At 39.1% G+C, this 13948-nt stretch overlaps 1 protein-coding gene across 1 annotated transcript; it reads left to right on the top strand.

Moving 5' to 3' along the window:
* Positions 1-95: 95 nt before the first annotated feature.
* FAM199X (family with sequence similarity 199, X-linked) lies at positions 96-12964 on the top strand. The gene is made up of 6 exons (XM_015626765.3): positions 96-380; positions 3113-3332; positions 5450-5599; positions 5913-6074; positions 7171-7431; positions 8264-12964. Exons 1-6 carry the CDS (start codon positions 193-195, stop codon positions 8432-8434), a joined length of 1152 nt encoding a protein of 383 aa, XP_015482251.1. The 5' UTR covers positions 96-192; the 3' UTR covers positions 8435-12964.
* Positions 12965-13948: the final 984 nt, after the last annotated feature.

The following is a 13948-nucleotide window of genomic DNA, read 5'->3' as shown; positions in this document are numbered from 1 at the left end:
GGCCGCGCCGCCCGCCCGCCGCGCGCCCTCCCCGCGGCAGGGGGCGCTGTGGGGGCGCGGCGCCGGAAGGAGCGGCCGCGGCGGCGCGGCGCGTCCCGGGACCGGCCGCTGATGGCGGCGCCGCCGACGCCGTGTGCCCCGGGCGCTCCTGCCGCTGCCTGAGGCGCTTCCGCCGCCCCCGCGCCCGCCGCCATGACCGAGGAGCCGTACGAGAAGTTCCTGGCCCCCGAGGAGCCGTGCCCGCTGCTCTCGCACCAGCACCCGCCGCGGGGCGGCAGCTTTAGCCTGAGCGAGGAGGGCTGCCTGGACGTCAGCGATTTCGGCTGCCAGCTGTCCTCCTGCCACCGCACCGACCCTCTGCACCGCTTCCACTCCAACAGGTCCGCTCAGCGGCGCGGGGCGGCGGGGCCGGGCGATGCGGAGGGGCCGGGGCGGGCGGCGCGGGGGTCGCGGCGGGGCCGGGGCCGCCCCTGGCAGGCCCGCGCATCCTTCCCCTGCTCCTGGCCGGGCCGGGCCGGGCATGGCCGGGCTGCAGGTGCCCCGCGTGTCCGCCGCACGCCCTGCTGGGTTACCCTTCCCTTTGGCTTGGTCTGGGTTCGGCTCGTCACCTTACAGTTGACAGTGTGAGCTTGGTCGGTTTTTTAAGATGTGTTTTTTCATAGAATCACAAAATGGTTTCGGTTGGAAGGGATCCTAAAGGTCAAATAGTTCCAACTCCCCTGCCCTGGGCAGGGAGACCTTCACTAGGATCAGGTTGCTCCTAGCCTCATTCCGAGTTTCTTAATTTTTCAGATTATGAGTTTTTGAGGGCTGTAGGCAGCTACAGAATGGTGTGTTTATAAGACTTAAGGGCAGGCCTTGCATGGACACCAGGCACACCTTTAGAGATTCAGAATGAGTTAGGCGGCTTTTGAACTGCACTGACTCCTGCAGAAACATTTCCACCCCATGCTACTAATTAAGGGCAAATTATTCTACCTGTAATTTGTAGAAAAGGTCTTTTCTAGAAGTGCAAATACAGCTCTGCAAAGAATAATCAGTTGGGTTTGTAAAATCAAAACCGCAGTCCTGCTTTCCTAAGAACCTAATTCTGCTAATACATAGTATTAAGCTTGAATATAGCAATAGCTTTCTTTGAGAATAATCTATGAGATTTCAGTCTCCAATATACATGTCTCCAGCATTCCTGTTCCAGAATTACAAGATTCTTTTATGAGTTATTAGTATTTCTGCGACACAATTGTGAAGAGTGAATTTGTATGAAGTCATGGAAATTGCACTTAAAAAGTGTCATTCACAAGGGAAAATTTAATTATACATTCTTAAATGATTCAGCATGAAGAGTCTTGATCAAACATGATGCACTTTCATAATATAGTTGTTAAGTCATAAGACATGAGCAGTAAGATATATTCTTAGAATATCTGTAAATAAATGTGTGATAGTCACCAAATTTGCATTTAATTAATTTTTTACATTTCTCCTTGTGTTGCCTTCCCAAGTGTTTTGCTCAGGTTTGCTCATTTTACAAGCCCAGGTTTATAGTCCAGGCATCTCAAGGGGTTGTTTGACTTCTCTGGAAAAGTACATGCCCTGTCTTGCACTGATTAAGCCATTGCAGATGTGCAGCTCAATCCATGATGTTCACATAAGTCTCTCTATTTTTTAAAGTTAGGTGTAATTTTAGTGTAGTTAATGCAGTTCACCCGAGGGAGCAGCTCCCTGGCTATGGGAAGGCAAGGCTGGCTGCCTGTACCTGGAGTATTTGTGTAGTTTGTTGATGCTAGATCCCCTGTACCTCACCCTTTGTTTTTTTATATGTCTGGAAACTTTGTCCACTCTATCTTTCATTCTTGTTTCACGGATTCTGAAACTATATTCATGTTGAGTAATGTCCTGTGTCACCACAGTCTTGTTCTGCTCATTACCAATGGATTGCTCTGCCATAAGAGTCTGTACCAGCAAGACATTGCACATCTATAAGGGATGCAGGACAAACTCCTGAATCTACTAAAAGGAAAGGTTTGGAAATGTCTTTAACATTGGATGAATTCACATCTGGCCAAGTAGATGTGGGACTGAATCCATCACAAACATATTTAGCCAGCCTGGTATGCAGCTTAATGAATATGAGGACTAACCTTTCTGGTGATGGGATTGCTCAGTTGGAGAGAAGAGTGTTTTTCTAGTTAGCCAGGCTGAAGTGGACAGGCTGATGGAACAGGAATGGATTGTGTGGGTTTGTGTGGTGCATTTTAGAAGCCCTTTTCAAATTGTTTTGGCCATATTGCAGTGCTGTGCTGACTCATATTTGTCTCGACCTACTTTTCTCCAATATGTAAAATAGGTCCAGATATGGAGACTGATTAGAGTAAAAAATCTGTTCTGTGAAAATTGAGTTCTCAATAGCTTTCCTTTAGCAACAACTTCAACTAGCTTTGTAATGAAATAATGAGGTGAAAAAAGTGTTTTGTTTCGGCATGGTGTCATTTTCAAACAGGTCACTTCCCCATCCTGCACTGTCTCATTCCAACAGCATGTCCAATGCTTTTGACATTTGACAGCGTTGTTAGCAATAGATCCATAATGTGTTTCCTTATTAAGCCTTAATATTGTGGGGGACTATCAACCTGAAATTTCTTTTTGACTTCTATTTGTCCTGAAGTCAAATTGATTAATTACGTAGTTCTGTTTATTCCAGTTTGAATGGAAGTTTAAATATCCCAATATATGGAAAATTTTATTTTTAAATCAGTGTGTTTTAAAAACCCAACTAGCAGCATAAAAAAGGCAATTTCCATACTGCAGGAGTCATAGCCCTGGGGTAGAAACTAATAATATATCAAAATAAAGGTGTAATTATACTTAGTGTATATGGATTTTTGCCTTGATATTTGTAATACTGTGTTCCCTTTGGTGTTGTTTATGTACTTAAAAAAATATTTAAAAATAAAATACTTCACTTTACATAATTATAACTTGTTTTAATAAAATCAGTATATAATATCACTGACTAGCAAAAGGGAGATAATTTTACAAGTCTTAAAGGAATTTCTTAGGACACATGATGCCAAGGTTTGCTGCTCTCTAATTGTGTTGTCCTGTTTGACAGGTGGAACTTGACATCTTGTGGGACGAGTGTGGCCAGCTCGGAGTGCAGTGAGGAGCTGTTCTCATCCGTGTCAGTGGGGGATCAGGATGATTGTTACTCTCTGCTGGATGACCAGGAGTTCACCTCTTTTGATCTGTTCCCCGAGGGCAGTGTCTGCAGTGATGTCTCCTCTTCTATCAGCACATACTGGGATTGGTCAGACAGCGAGTTTGAGTGGCAGGTAAACTGGTTCCACTGGAAATGTAAACTTTTGTGTAAACTATTGCATACTGGATTTAGCTGTAGTTGAAAAGTAATAGACTAGAATATCCTGAGTTGGAAGGCACCCACAAGGATCACTGAAGTCCAGCTCCTGGCCCTGCACAGGACAAGCCCAGGAGTTACACCCTGGATCTGAGAGTGTTACCCAAACACTTCTTGCACTCTGTTAGGCTTGGTGCTGTGACCAGCGCCCTGGGGAGCCTGTTCCAGTTCCTGACCAGCCTCTGGGGCAAGAACCTTTTCCTCATACCTAACCTTAACTTCTCCTGACCTGGCATCCTGCTGTTCCCTTGTGTCCTGTCACTGGTGACCAGAGAGAGGAGATCACTTCCTCCCTTCCCCTCCTCTTCCCCTCTTGAGGAAGCTGTAGCTATGAAGCCTCCCCTCTATCTCCTCTTCTGAACAAACCAAGTGACCTCAGCACTTGTTTCTTTGTAACTACTGAACATAGGAGCATATATCTGAATCTTGAATGATAGAAAAAAATGTTTTGTTTAATTTTATTCCAACCTCCTTAATCAGGAGGAGAGACTGAAGGTCAGCTCTCCAAAGAAGGACATTTAGGTATTATGGTTGGTTGGTTTTAGGGACTGGTGTGTGTTTCTTTTAGCCATGAGCTTAGACCCTCTGTACTGAGGATCTACCCTGCTAATGAAATCTGGTTATAGATATCTGGTCCTACTGAAATTTTCTAGGTAAAGTGTACAAACTCTTGCCATAGCTTATGTCTTATTTTCCTATTTTTTTTCTATGCCAGTAAGTACAGAGCTCATTTTATTTTACCAGGATGGGAAAAGTGTGAAGGTGAATCACATCCTTTTCCCTAGTCTGTGCTGGATGCAGTCCTTTTTGGGTATTTCTAGTTTGTGATAGTCTTCCCTGTTCAGCAGTTTTCCAAATGTGGTATACATTTTTAATATATTAGAGATCTAAATTGACTTTTTTATATTAAAGACTTAAATCAACTATGAATGTGTACATAACTTTGACATAAGTGACACAGGGTTTCAGAATTTATTGGGGAATACTTTTTGTTTTTAAGTTTTGTCATAAAGCATAGTCTAAGCATGTGGAGAGTCTTCTAAGGATAGTATAAGAACTGAAAACTGATTTCAAAAAAGCTGAGATCTTGTCCCAGAAGATGCAAGTGAACTTGAGATGTGTACTGAGATCAGCTTTGAATTTCTGACTGGTTTATAGTCCAGCTACTGGTCTCAGTGTATGTTCTATCACTGAAGTTCCAAGTGTGTCTGTATAATGCAGCCTGTAGGAACAGCTCAGGTTGTATCCCAAAGATTCAGAGCTTCACTGATTTGTGAAATTTCAATTCTCTGATAAACTTGGCAATTGTTTTGAAAAGAAGCCATTTCCTATGCCTTAGCTTGCTGACAGTATGTTTGATTGGTAACTGGGTTTTTTATTACTTTGTTTTTTAAAACAAGCTTTTGTTAAGAAACTTACTTGATTGGATTTGTAGGATTTTGGAAAGACTTTTTGTAGCTCTTTTTAGTGTTATCTGGCAGAATCTGAGCATAAAAAAATCCAACTGTCCTATTTTAACTGGAAGTGCAGAAATCACCTATCACTTGTACAAATGAAGCTACCTGAAGTTTTCAGTTGCTTCTAGGCAAATTACAGTGATTTTAATTGAATTGTCTTGTGTGATGATGGAGTTTGTTTGGAATTTCAGACCTACTTCAAAATTATCTTCCTTAAACTAGATTTATGCTCCAAACTGGGAGCATTTGATTTGGGTTTAGATTGTAATGGACAGTTTCCACAGATGGATAAGGAAAATAGTTGTAATGTGTCTTCAATCTGCTGTTTTCTTAAACACAACTTTTTAAAAAGAGGATTGATACAGAATAGTGTGAATTGAGTTTGCTGCACTTGTTGTTTGTGGGAAGATTCAAGGGAGTGTTGCAGATTTATGAGTAATTAGAGTTTGTTAAAGTACCGAGATAATCAATGCTTTGCTAATTTGAGGGTATGTTTTGAATTGTTAATAGTGTTAGAATGATTTACAATCTGCCTACTGTATTCTAAAGCTTTGTTCTTCCTTTTGCATGTTACAAGTTGCCTGGCAGCGACATTACAAGTGGGAGTGATGTGCTTTCTGATGTTATACCGAGTATTCCAAGCTCTCCCTGTCTGCTTCCCAAAAAGAAAAACAAGCATAGGAATCTTGATGAACTTCCATGGAGTGCAATGACAAATGATGAGCAGGTGACTTTTTTCCTATGTGAGAATTGCAATGTACAGAAGAACTTCCAATTAAAAGACAAAAGTTGAAGGCCATCCTGTTTGCTGTAGGTGTAAATGCAGACCTATGCAGTATTACTTGATTCTTAAAACTAAGCCATGTCCTTTGGATCTATAGAAGGAAGTTTAATGCCTACTCAAATTTTCACCCTAAGTTTTTAAGGATACTAGAACCATGATATTTGTGCATGTTTTATTCTGTTGGTTCTTTCTTTTTTCTGTCTCTCATTTAGAATCAATAATGCTTCAAAATGACTTGCCTTTCTTTGGGTCCTAGGTTGAATATATTGAATATTTGAGTCGCAAAGTCAGTACAGAGATGGGCCTTCGAGAGCAACTTGATATTATTAAAATTATTGATCCTACTGCTCAGATCTCACCTACAGATAGTGAATTCATAATTGAATTAAACTGTCTCACAGATGAAAAACTGAAACAGGTGAGTTAAGGTTTGTACATTTGTCTTTACAGTTTCAGCATCTGATTGTATCTTGCAAAATCTTATAGACTTGTGATCCATTTTTATGCATAATCATTATGTGTAGGGAGAGACAGTAGAGCACAATACTGTCAGGGACAGAAAATAGAGTTCAAAAGCATATTGTATGAATTAAACCTTTACATGAGAGACTGGTTGTATATTCTCATTATGTGTTAAGCCAGAGCTGGTGAGTGTGTAATGAGTTATGTTGTGGACCTGGTGCTGCTTATGGGACTGTACTTCCAATTCATGACCATCAGCTAGCTGAGAGTCTTCATTTGCTTACTGAATGTAAACTAGCATTTAAAACTCCAAAACTTTGGAATTCATTGGGGAAGACCATAAATTTCATGTAGAAAGGGATAGAGAATAATGCATTTTAAGGATGTTACAAAATACAAATTATAACCAAGAAGGGTGCCTGGCTGATAGGGTAGATACATCCTACTGTCTTCTCAGTTACTGAATTATTGAAATGTGTTGTTTGGAGTAGACACAGTGTCCAAGCAAACTGAACTCCTCAGCGTTGCACTGATAATGATGAAGATAAAATTAAAAATGGAAACATTCACTGTTTTATGGGCTTTGTCTGTTTCATATTTCAAGCATTTTGTAAGTGTCATCTTAAAGTAGAAAAGTGCTTCTTCATTTACACACACTTTTTTTTTTGAGTATACCCAGCAAAATAAAGGGGTTTGATGCATTAAGTAAGCAACTTAGTTCAGTTCAACTTGTCTGACATTCCTGTTTGGTATTAGAAGAATAACATATTGTTACATAGTCACAAACATTACAGGCAACCCCCCCAACCCTTGCTACTTATTTTTCTTCCTGCAGTAGTGATATGTCACAAATGTTACCTTAGTCAAGTTCTCTGGGCAATTCCACATGGCTTAGGATTTAAGCGGCCACTGGAAAATGTTTTAAAAGCCTACCTGAACTGACCCAATAACTTCATCATTATTAATAGGCAGATTGTGTTTTTTCCATGAAAAGGAGTATCTCAGTGCAGCATTTATCAAGCTATAGTAATTCTGCTGCCTCTGTTCTAAAGGTGAGGAACTATATCAAGGAACATGGACCTCGCCAGCGGTCTGCGAGGGAGAGCTGGAAGAGGAACAGCTACAGCTGTGCCAGTACCAGTGGTGTGAGTGGTGCCAGTGCCAGCAGCAGCAGTGCCAGCATGGTCAGCTCAGCAAGCAGCAGTGGCTCCAGTGTTGCCAACTCCGCCTCAAACTCCAGTGCCAACATGAGTCGAGCACACAGCGACAGCAATCTATCCACAAGTGCTGCAGAAAGAATCCGGGATTCAAAAGTAAAGTTTCTAATTATGTATATCTGTATTAATTAAGCTGTCTTAACTCCTGAAGCCTGCTCGTGGGATCTTACCTGGGATGTTTGTCCCGAAGGAACAGAGTAACTGAGTTATCTAGCTAAACCAACATAAGGAGTTTAAACTTCCCATCACTTCTAACTGAAAGCCTGATGTTTTTATGTAGTAGATATTCTAATTCCTTTTGTTCAGGATGAGTGGCCTTGAATAAGGGCTTATGCATCTAACTTAAGAAAAAAGTTGTTTAAGAATCACCACCCTAATCTAGGCATAATCTCTGGACAATAGAGACAACCTTGATTTGGTTTGTTTTTACTCAACTAGAAGTTTCATCAGGCTTTTAAAATCTTTATTTTTTGAGCATGTCTCATGAGATTTTTGGTGAGAAGGGACCCTGTGAAGCATGTTTCATTTAAAGTAGCACTGTGGCACTCCTTCTGTCCTATAGTTTTAATTTCAAGTGTGAATGAGAGGAGCAGTTCTTGCTCTTCAGCATCGTGGGTTTGTTAATGTAAGATTGTAACATTTCTCCAGCAATATAGATTCCTCCAATCCAAGACTTGACTATGCAACATCACAGGGTAATGTTGTGCCTCGGAATTCAGTTGTGGTAAATGGTCTTGATATTTTCATATTATGAAATAATACGGTTTTGTATGATTGTATGATTTTGTATGAATGTTTATGTTTACACCACCTCTGAGAATTCCTATTTGTTATTTTAGAGGTTAATTTATATTTGTCAGCTTTAGAGATGTTTTTTTCTAATTTACAGAACAAAATCTTATGTTTTGTCTCTTCTGTATTTTGACAGAAACGTTCCAAGCAACGGAAACTCCAGCAAAAGGCGTTACGGAAGAGACAGCTGAAAGAACAAAGACAAGCTCGTAAGGAAAGACTGAGTGGATTATTCCTTAATGAAGAAGTGCTGTCTTTAAAAGTGACTGAGGAGGACCATGAAGGAGATGTGGATGTTTTAATGTGACAGGGGTGAATTTATCAGTGTTCTTTCTAAGCCTTAAATGTATTATCCTTATTGTTTACATATATTTCTTGACCAAATTTTGATTAGTGTTAACAATACAAACCAGATGTTTTCTCAAGTGTAATTTTGCTAAGAAGGTCTAAGTATTGAGTAACTTCAGCTTTTTGAGACTAATTTTGCAACAAAGAGTTCAGAAACTTATCTGTCTTCTGAAAGGCTGCTGAATAGATATGATTTTAAGGATATTTGAACTTGGCTAACATGCTAACTTACTTGCACGTAAGTCTAGGGGTGCTTTTGGATGACACAAAGCATGCATTACTATGCTTCAGCATTTTTAGGTTTTTTTCCAACTTAGAGTTAGTATTACACTTGGCTTTTTCTGTCTTCCTTTCCCATTATTAGGAAGATTGTTTAGCATGAGGAAAAATCTTTTGCTCTGTGGGGCTTTCTTCAGCCTTGCTCTTGATTTCTACAAAATCAAAGTACTATTGATACTTTTCTAAAAGTTGTGATTTAACTCAAACTACACAGAAAACAAGAAGCAGGACATCTAATGCAGAGAATCTGTAGTACAAATACTGCCTAATAATGTAGTTCTTAGGAACCAACTAAAATTTAAAAAACCCTCAAAAAAATTGTGGGCTTAGTCTTCAGAAGGTTATTTTGCTGCTCAGTATCTTATGATTGTTACTAATGGTTCACCAGTAGATCCCTAGTATTTCTGTGAAAAGATTCCAATAAAAACACATTTATGCATTGGAAATACACTAATCTACAATTGTCTAGGACACTACTTAAAATAGTTAAAAACACTACTGGAAACAGAAGTGCAAACAAGTGGCACACAGCTTGTGTGGTTTTCTTCCCCAGAAGCATATTTAAATAGATTCATATTGTTGACAAAAGAACTTAATTAATGCAGCTGTACTTTTTTAATTGCATGTTTAGCTGAGGTTGTCTTCTGTGTGGGCCGTTACACCATGACATGTATCAGAATTCTCCTTTTGTTGTCTATCAGCTTTTGAAATTTCTCATGATAAGAAAATTAGGTAAAATTGTGGCTTTCAGCTAGGGAAGTAGTAGTAGTTTCAACCTTTTTCTTAATTCTGACAATCTTTAAGATGATTTTAGTCTTTATCTTGGAACTACTTTTATAGAACTCCTTCCCCACATGGCTGAGATTAAAATTTAGAACTATCATTTTTACGTGAAATTTAAAACTTTATAAAAGTATTTTTGAGTTCTGAGTTAAGGAAATATTTTTTATTATGTTGATGCTTCATTGCTTTAATTGTGCTCTTGAATTAAGGAGTTTAGCATGGCCACAGGTGTCTGTAATTGTAGGATACAGCCCAATCCTGCAGAATGCATGTTCAGCTTTAGGACTACTGATGTTAATGTTCTGTGTCCTGCACAGTCTTATTAGCCCTGACAGCTGAGGTATTTTTTTTTCAGAAGTGGCATTCCTTATAGCCTCAAAATAAACTGACCAGTAAATTATCTGAACAATGGCCTCTGAAAGGGTTTTGATAAGAAATAAATGAGGTCCATAGTCAAACTAATATGTTTGAACTTAGTGCTGCTCTACAACAGGTCCCCAGGCTTAGCCATTGACTGACTAAAGGCAAGTAATGTCATTTTAAGCTCATGTTAGCTACCCCATATAGCCAGTTATTTGTCCACTAACCACAGGTGTCTGTGACCTGTCAGTATTTGCTTGTACTGCACTGTTGCTGGTTGATGCCTCACTCCTGTATAACCAATACTGAAAACTTCTTAACACTATACACTTTACTGAGAATTTAGATTGACTTAAATCTGGAGCTTCTTTTAAATACCTTGTATGGAAGATAAAATTTAATTGCTATCAATTTGGCTAATTTCAGGGTGTGGTTGTTAAACTCTTCCATGGTAATGGATGAATTCTTCATGAAATACTTCACCATGTTTGCACTGTCACAGTTCAGTACAACCTTTATTTTTTGCAGTGACTTTGAAATGTGATTGAATTTTTTTTCTGAAGAAAAATGCACACTTTATTCTGTAGAGAATTGAAACTCTGAAGTGAATTGTAAGAAAGGTGCAATATCTCAGTGTGTTGGAGCATGAAAGTGTGCCACTTTATTCTGTTTCAGCAGTTATTCAGAGTTTAAAATGCCTCAGGGTTTTGTTGAGAGAAGACCCCATCATTTTGATGAGGTGCAGTTCATTCTGGTCACCTGTCTACTAGCTTCCAGTGATCATGAAGTGAGGGAGGATAGTATTTCCATCATAGTGTGAGCATGTAAGTATAAATTATTCTAAGTGATTAGGTGGGTCCAGTTGCTCATCTGTTACATTGGACAAAAAGGTCCTGGGTGCCAGAATAGCTGATTGTGCTGTGATGTCTCCAGCAGGTACTTCAGTCATGTGTGACAGTTAAAATGATAAAAGAGAGTGGATTTCCATGGATTCCATGGTAATAATTTATAGCTCTGAGATCTCACAGATCCAGGATGCTCATTAGAATACAAAGAATACAAAACTCTGAATTTCTGCAGAATAACATCTTGCTTACCCTGAATGTTCTTTGCCAAGTACTCAGAGATATAATGTTGTCTTTTCCTGATCTCAGAGAAACAGGCCTGAAGTGACTGTGGGATTCAAGAGTTCTCACATACTTTCACACATCTGTTTTTTTTTCCCTTTTGTTTTCTCATCCCCTATAGTTCCAGTGACACACTCATTTTATGGTGGGGGCAAATTTTTTGTCAGATTCATGTTTTTCCCTGCAGCATGCTCAATGCTTACTCAGGAATACCCCATCCATGGTGGTTTGAAAAGGCATGTAAATATGGCACTAAGAGACACGATTTAGTGGTGGGCTTAGCAGTGTTAGATTTACAGTTGGAGGTGATGATCTTAAAAGGAATTTTCCAATCAAAATCTATGAATTTCTGTGAAATACCCATGGTATTAGTCAAACAGTTGGAATGTCAGTAAAATCTGGTCTTGCTGATTTAAGTTTTGGCCATTGTGGCTACAGGTGTAACTACTGGGTTCTGATGAGGAAGAGTAACAGACCGCTGAAATAATGCATCCTTGTTGTGGTTTTTCTCAAAAAATAAATCAAATCCCTGCTTTTTACTAATAGAGAAAAAATGTCAAGCTTAAAAGTAACACAGAGACACACAGGAAAAAGCTCATAGTTATATGGCTTCATGGTACCTAAACTGTGTCTGTAGGAACTTTGTATCCACTGCAGTGTGAATATAATCAATTTACACTCTGTAACAGTAACAGTTTGCTTCCATGGTAACTTTTTCTCTAAAAAGGCTTAGAAGGAGCACTGAAAGTTTGATTGCAATAGGACTGTAAACAAAAGAGAATATTATTTTCTAAAATGATTTTAAATATGATAAAGAAAGCTGGCAAACTTGGCTGATTTCTTTGTATCTAATGTCATCTTTTGTTAAAATACCTTTTTTTTTTTTTTTTTTTTTTTTAATTTGGGAAGCATTTTTTTAAAATGAGAAGCTGATAAAGAGATGGTTACAATGTGCTCAGTATGGGGTGCTTACTCAGAAGAGCAGGAAAAGTCTTTGCAAGACTTTCCTGGGCTCAAATGTTAGTTCTCATATTGTGGTTTGAAGCCTGTGAAGATCATTCTCTGGGGAGAAAACAAACCAACCAACCTGCTTGAACATGCATTTACATCAGAGTGCATATACAATATTGAAAGATAAAAACGGCAATATTTACTGTTCATCTATGCTGAATGTCCTGAAGCCATTTCTTTTCTCCTAACACTCTTTCAACTTTGAAATCAGTTGATGCATTGGTCTATAAATATTAATAAACTGACTGTTTTGGGAGCTTTTAAAGTTCATTCATATAAGCCAGATTTTCATGGCAAATGTTGTTAGATTTATTGGTTTAATGTTCTTAAGCTGACTGATCTTGCAGTTAGTTCTTGGGCACAGAAAAGTCAACAGTTGTCCATTTAAGGATTGCAAAGATTAGTTTATTAATCTATCAAGGGCAAATCTAAGTAATATTCAAAGTTTGTCTATTTTGACTGTTAACTCTGATGAATCATATTTGCATTCTCTCTCATCTGGCTAACTTTAAAACATTTCCATATGACAAATAAATTCTTCAGTGTAAAAAAACCCAGTTGTGATATTGAAGCCTTGAAAATAGTTAATAACCAAAGCAAGGGGAAGGTGGGTTTTTTTGTTTGTTTTGTTTTTTTTTTTTTGTGGGAGAGAGATGATATAGATTAGAGTATATGGTATTGCTTAAATTGAGGGATTTTTTCCCCAGGTTCTCTGCTAATTATATTGCTAAAATGCACTTTTGTATAGAAAACCGTTCTCTGTACATTCTGTATCTACTTACACAATGTTTATAGAGATTTTTCTGAAGTTGTGAAGGATTTACTGAAAGCTCTGATGCTGTTGAATTCAAGTTTTCATTGTATTTGAAAATAGTTATGTGCATATTGAAGTACAGGTTGGAATTAAAATTAATGATATAGCAAAGATATTCTTATGCAATGATGTGGTATCTTCTTCAGAGCAGGGGAATTTGTATACAGGACCTGCGGAGTCACTCTTCAGGCAGAAAATACAAATAAAGTGGCACATCTTAATTGTTCTTGATGACAGAAAGCAAATTGGTCACCCCTTAGCTAAAGGGGTTTGTTAACCACAAAACCTGACAAGAATTGTTTCATAGGGAAGCAATTGTTGTGAACTGTGTAACCCAAGGTAATGTACTTAAAGCTGTCTGTCCTTTGTTTTGATTCCTCTGTCAGAGGTGTTTTTTTATATATATGCTCAGCACCAGCAAGGGCACGGCAGTCTTTGTATAGGCAAGAGTGAGAACGCTTCCCAGCTTGTATAAGTTGTGTCCTGAACAAAATTTGCCTTCTACAATATAGAAGTTGGAAGTATAGTATTGCAAAAACTCCTTTTTCCCCTTGGAATCCAATTAAAAAATCCTGAAAACCTGTGAAGAGGATAGCTGGCATAGGGATATATTCCTCAGCATGCAGAATGTTTCCTGCAGCATCTCAGGGATCTAAAACCACCTTCTTTGTCTTGGCTATGGCTCATCAAACACTTCTGAGAGAAGTTAAACTGACCAAATGTTGCTATCCCAGTTTCTGTAGATGTCAAGGGATGGAGAAGGGCAGGGTGAAAAATGCTGCATATCACAGCAAGTCTTGTCAAACTGTGAGAGATCTTTAATTGTGAACACAACTGTGGAAGCTCTTGCTCTTGTGGTGCTATGCCTTCACCTGAGCAGCCTGGTTGTGTTTTTTTCACCCACCCAAAGGTCAGTGACAATGTGGATTGTTTTGCAACAAAAAACAAATTGAAATGTTTCCAAGGACCTTGACCCATTGGGATGTTTGCTTGTTGTAAGGGTTGATGTTTCCTTGGATAGCACCCGAAGCTGCGGGGAAGCTGATGCTTACGCCTCCCCAGGAACTTTCCCAGTCTGTCCTGTTGCAGCAGTTCATTA

This window comes from Parus major, chromosome 4A (assembly GCF_001522545.3).
Source record: "Parus major isolate Abel chromosome 4A, Parus_major1.1, whole genome shotgun sequence".
NCBI classification, from domain to species: Eukaryota; Metazoa; Chordata; class Aves; order Passeriformes; family Paridae; genus Parus; species Parus major.
This window is presented reverse-complemented; position numbering and strand designations above follow the sequence as displayed.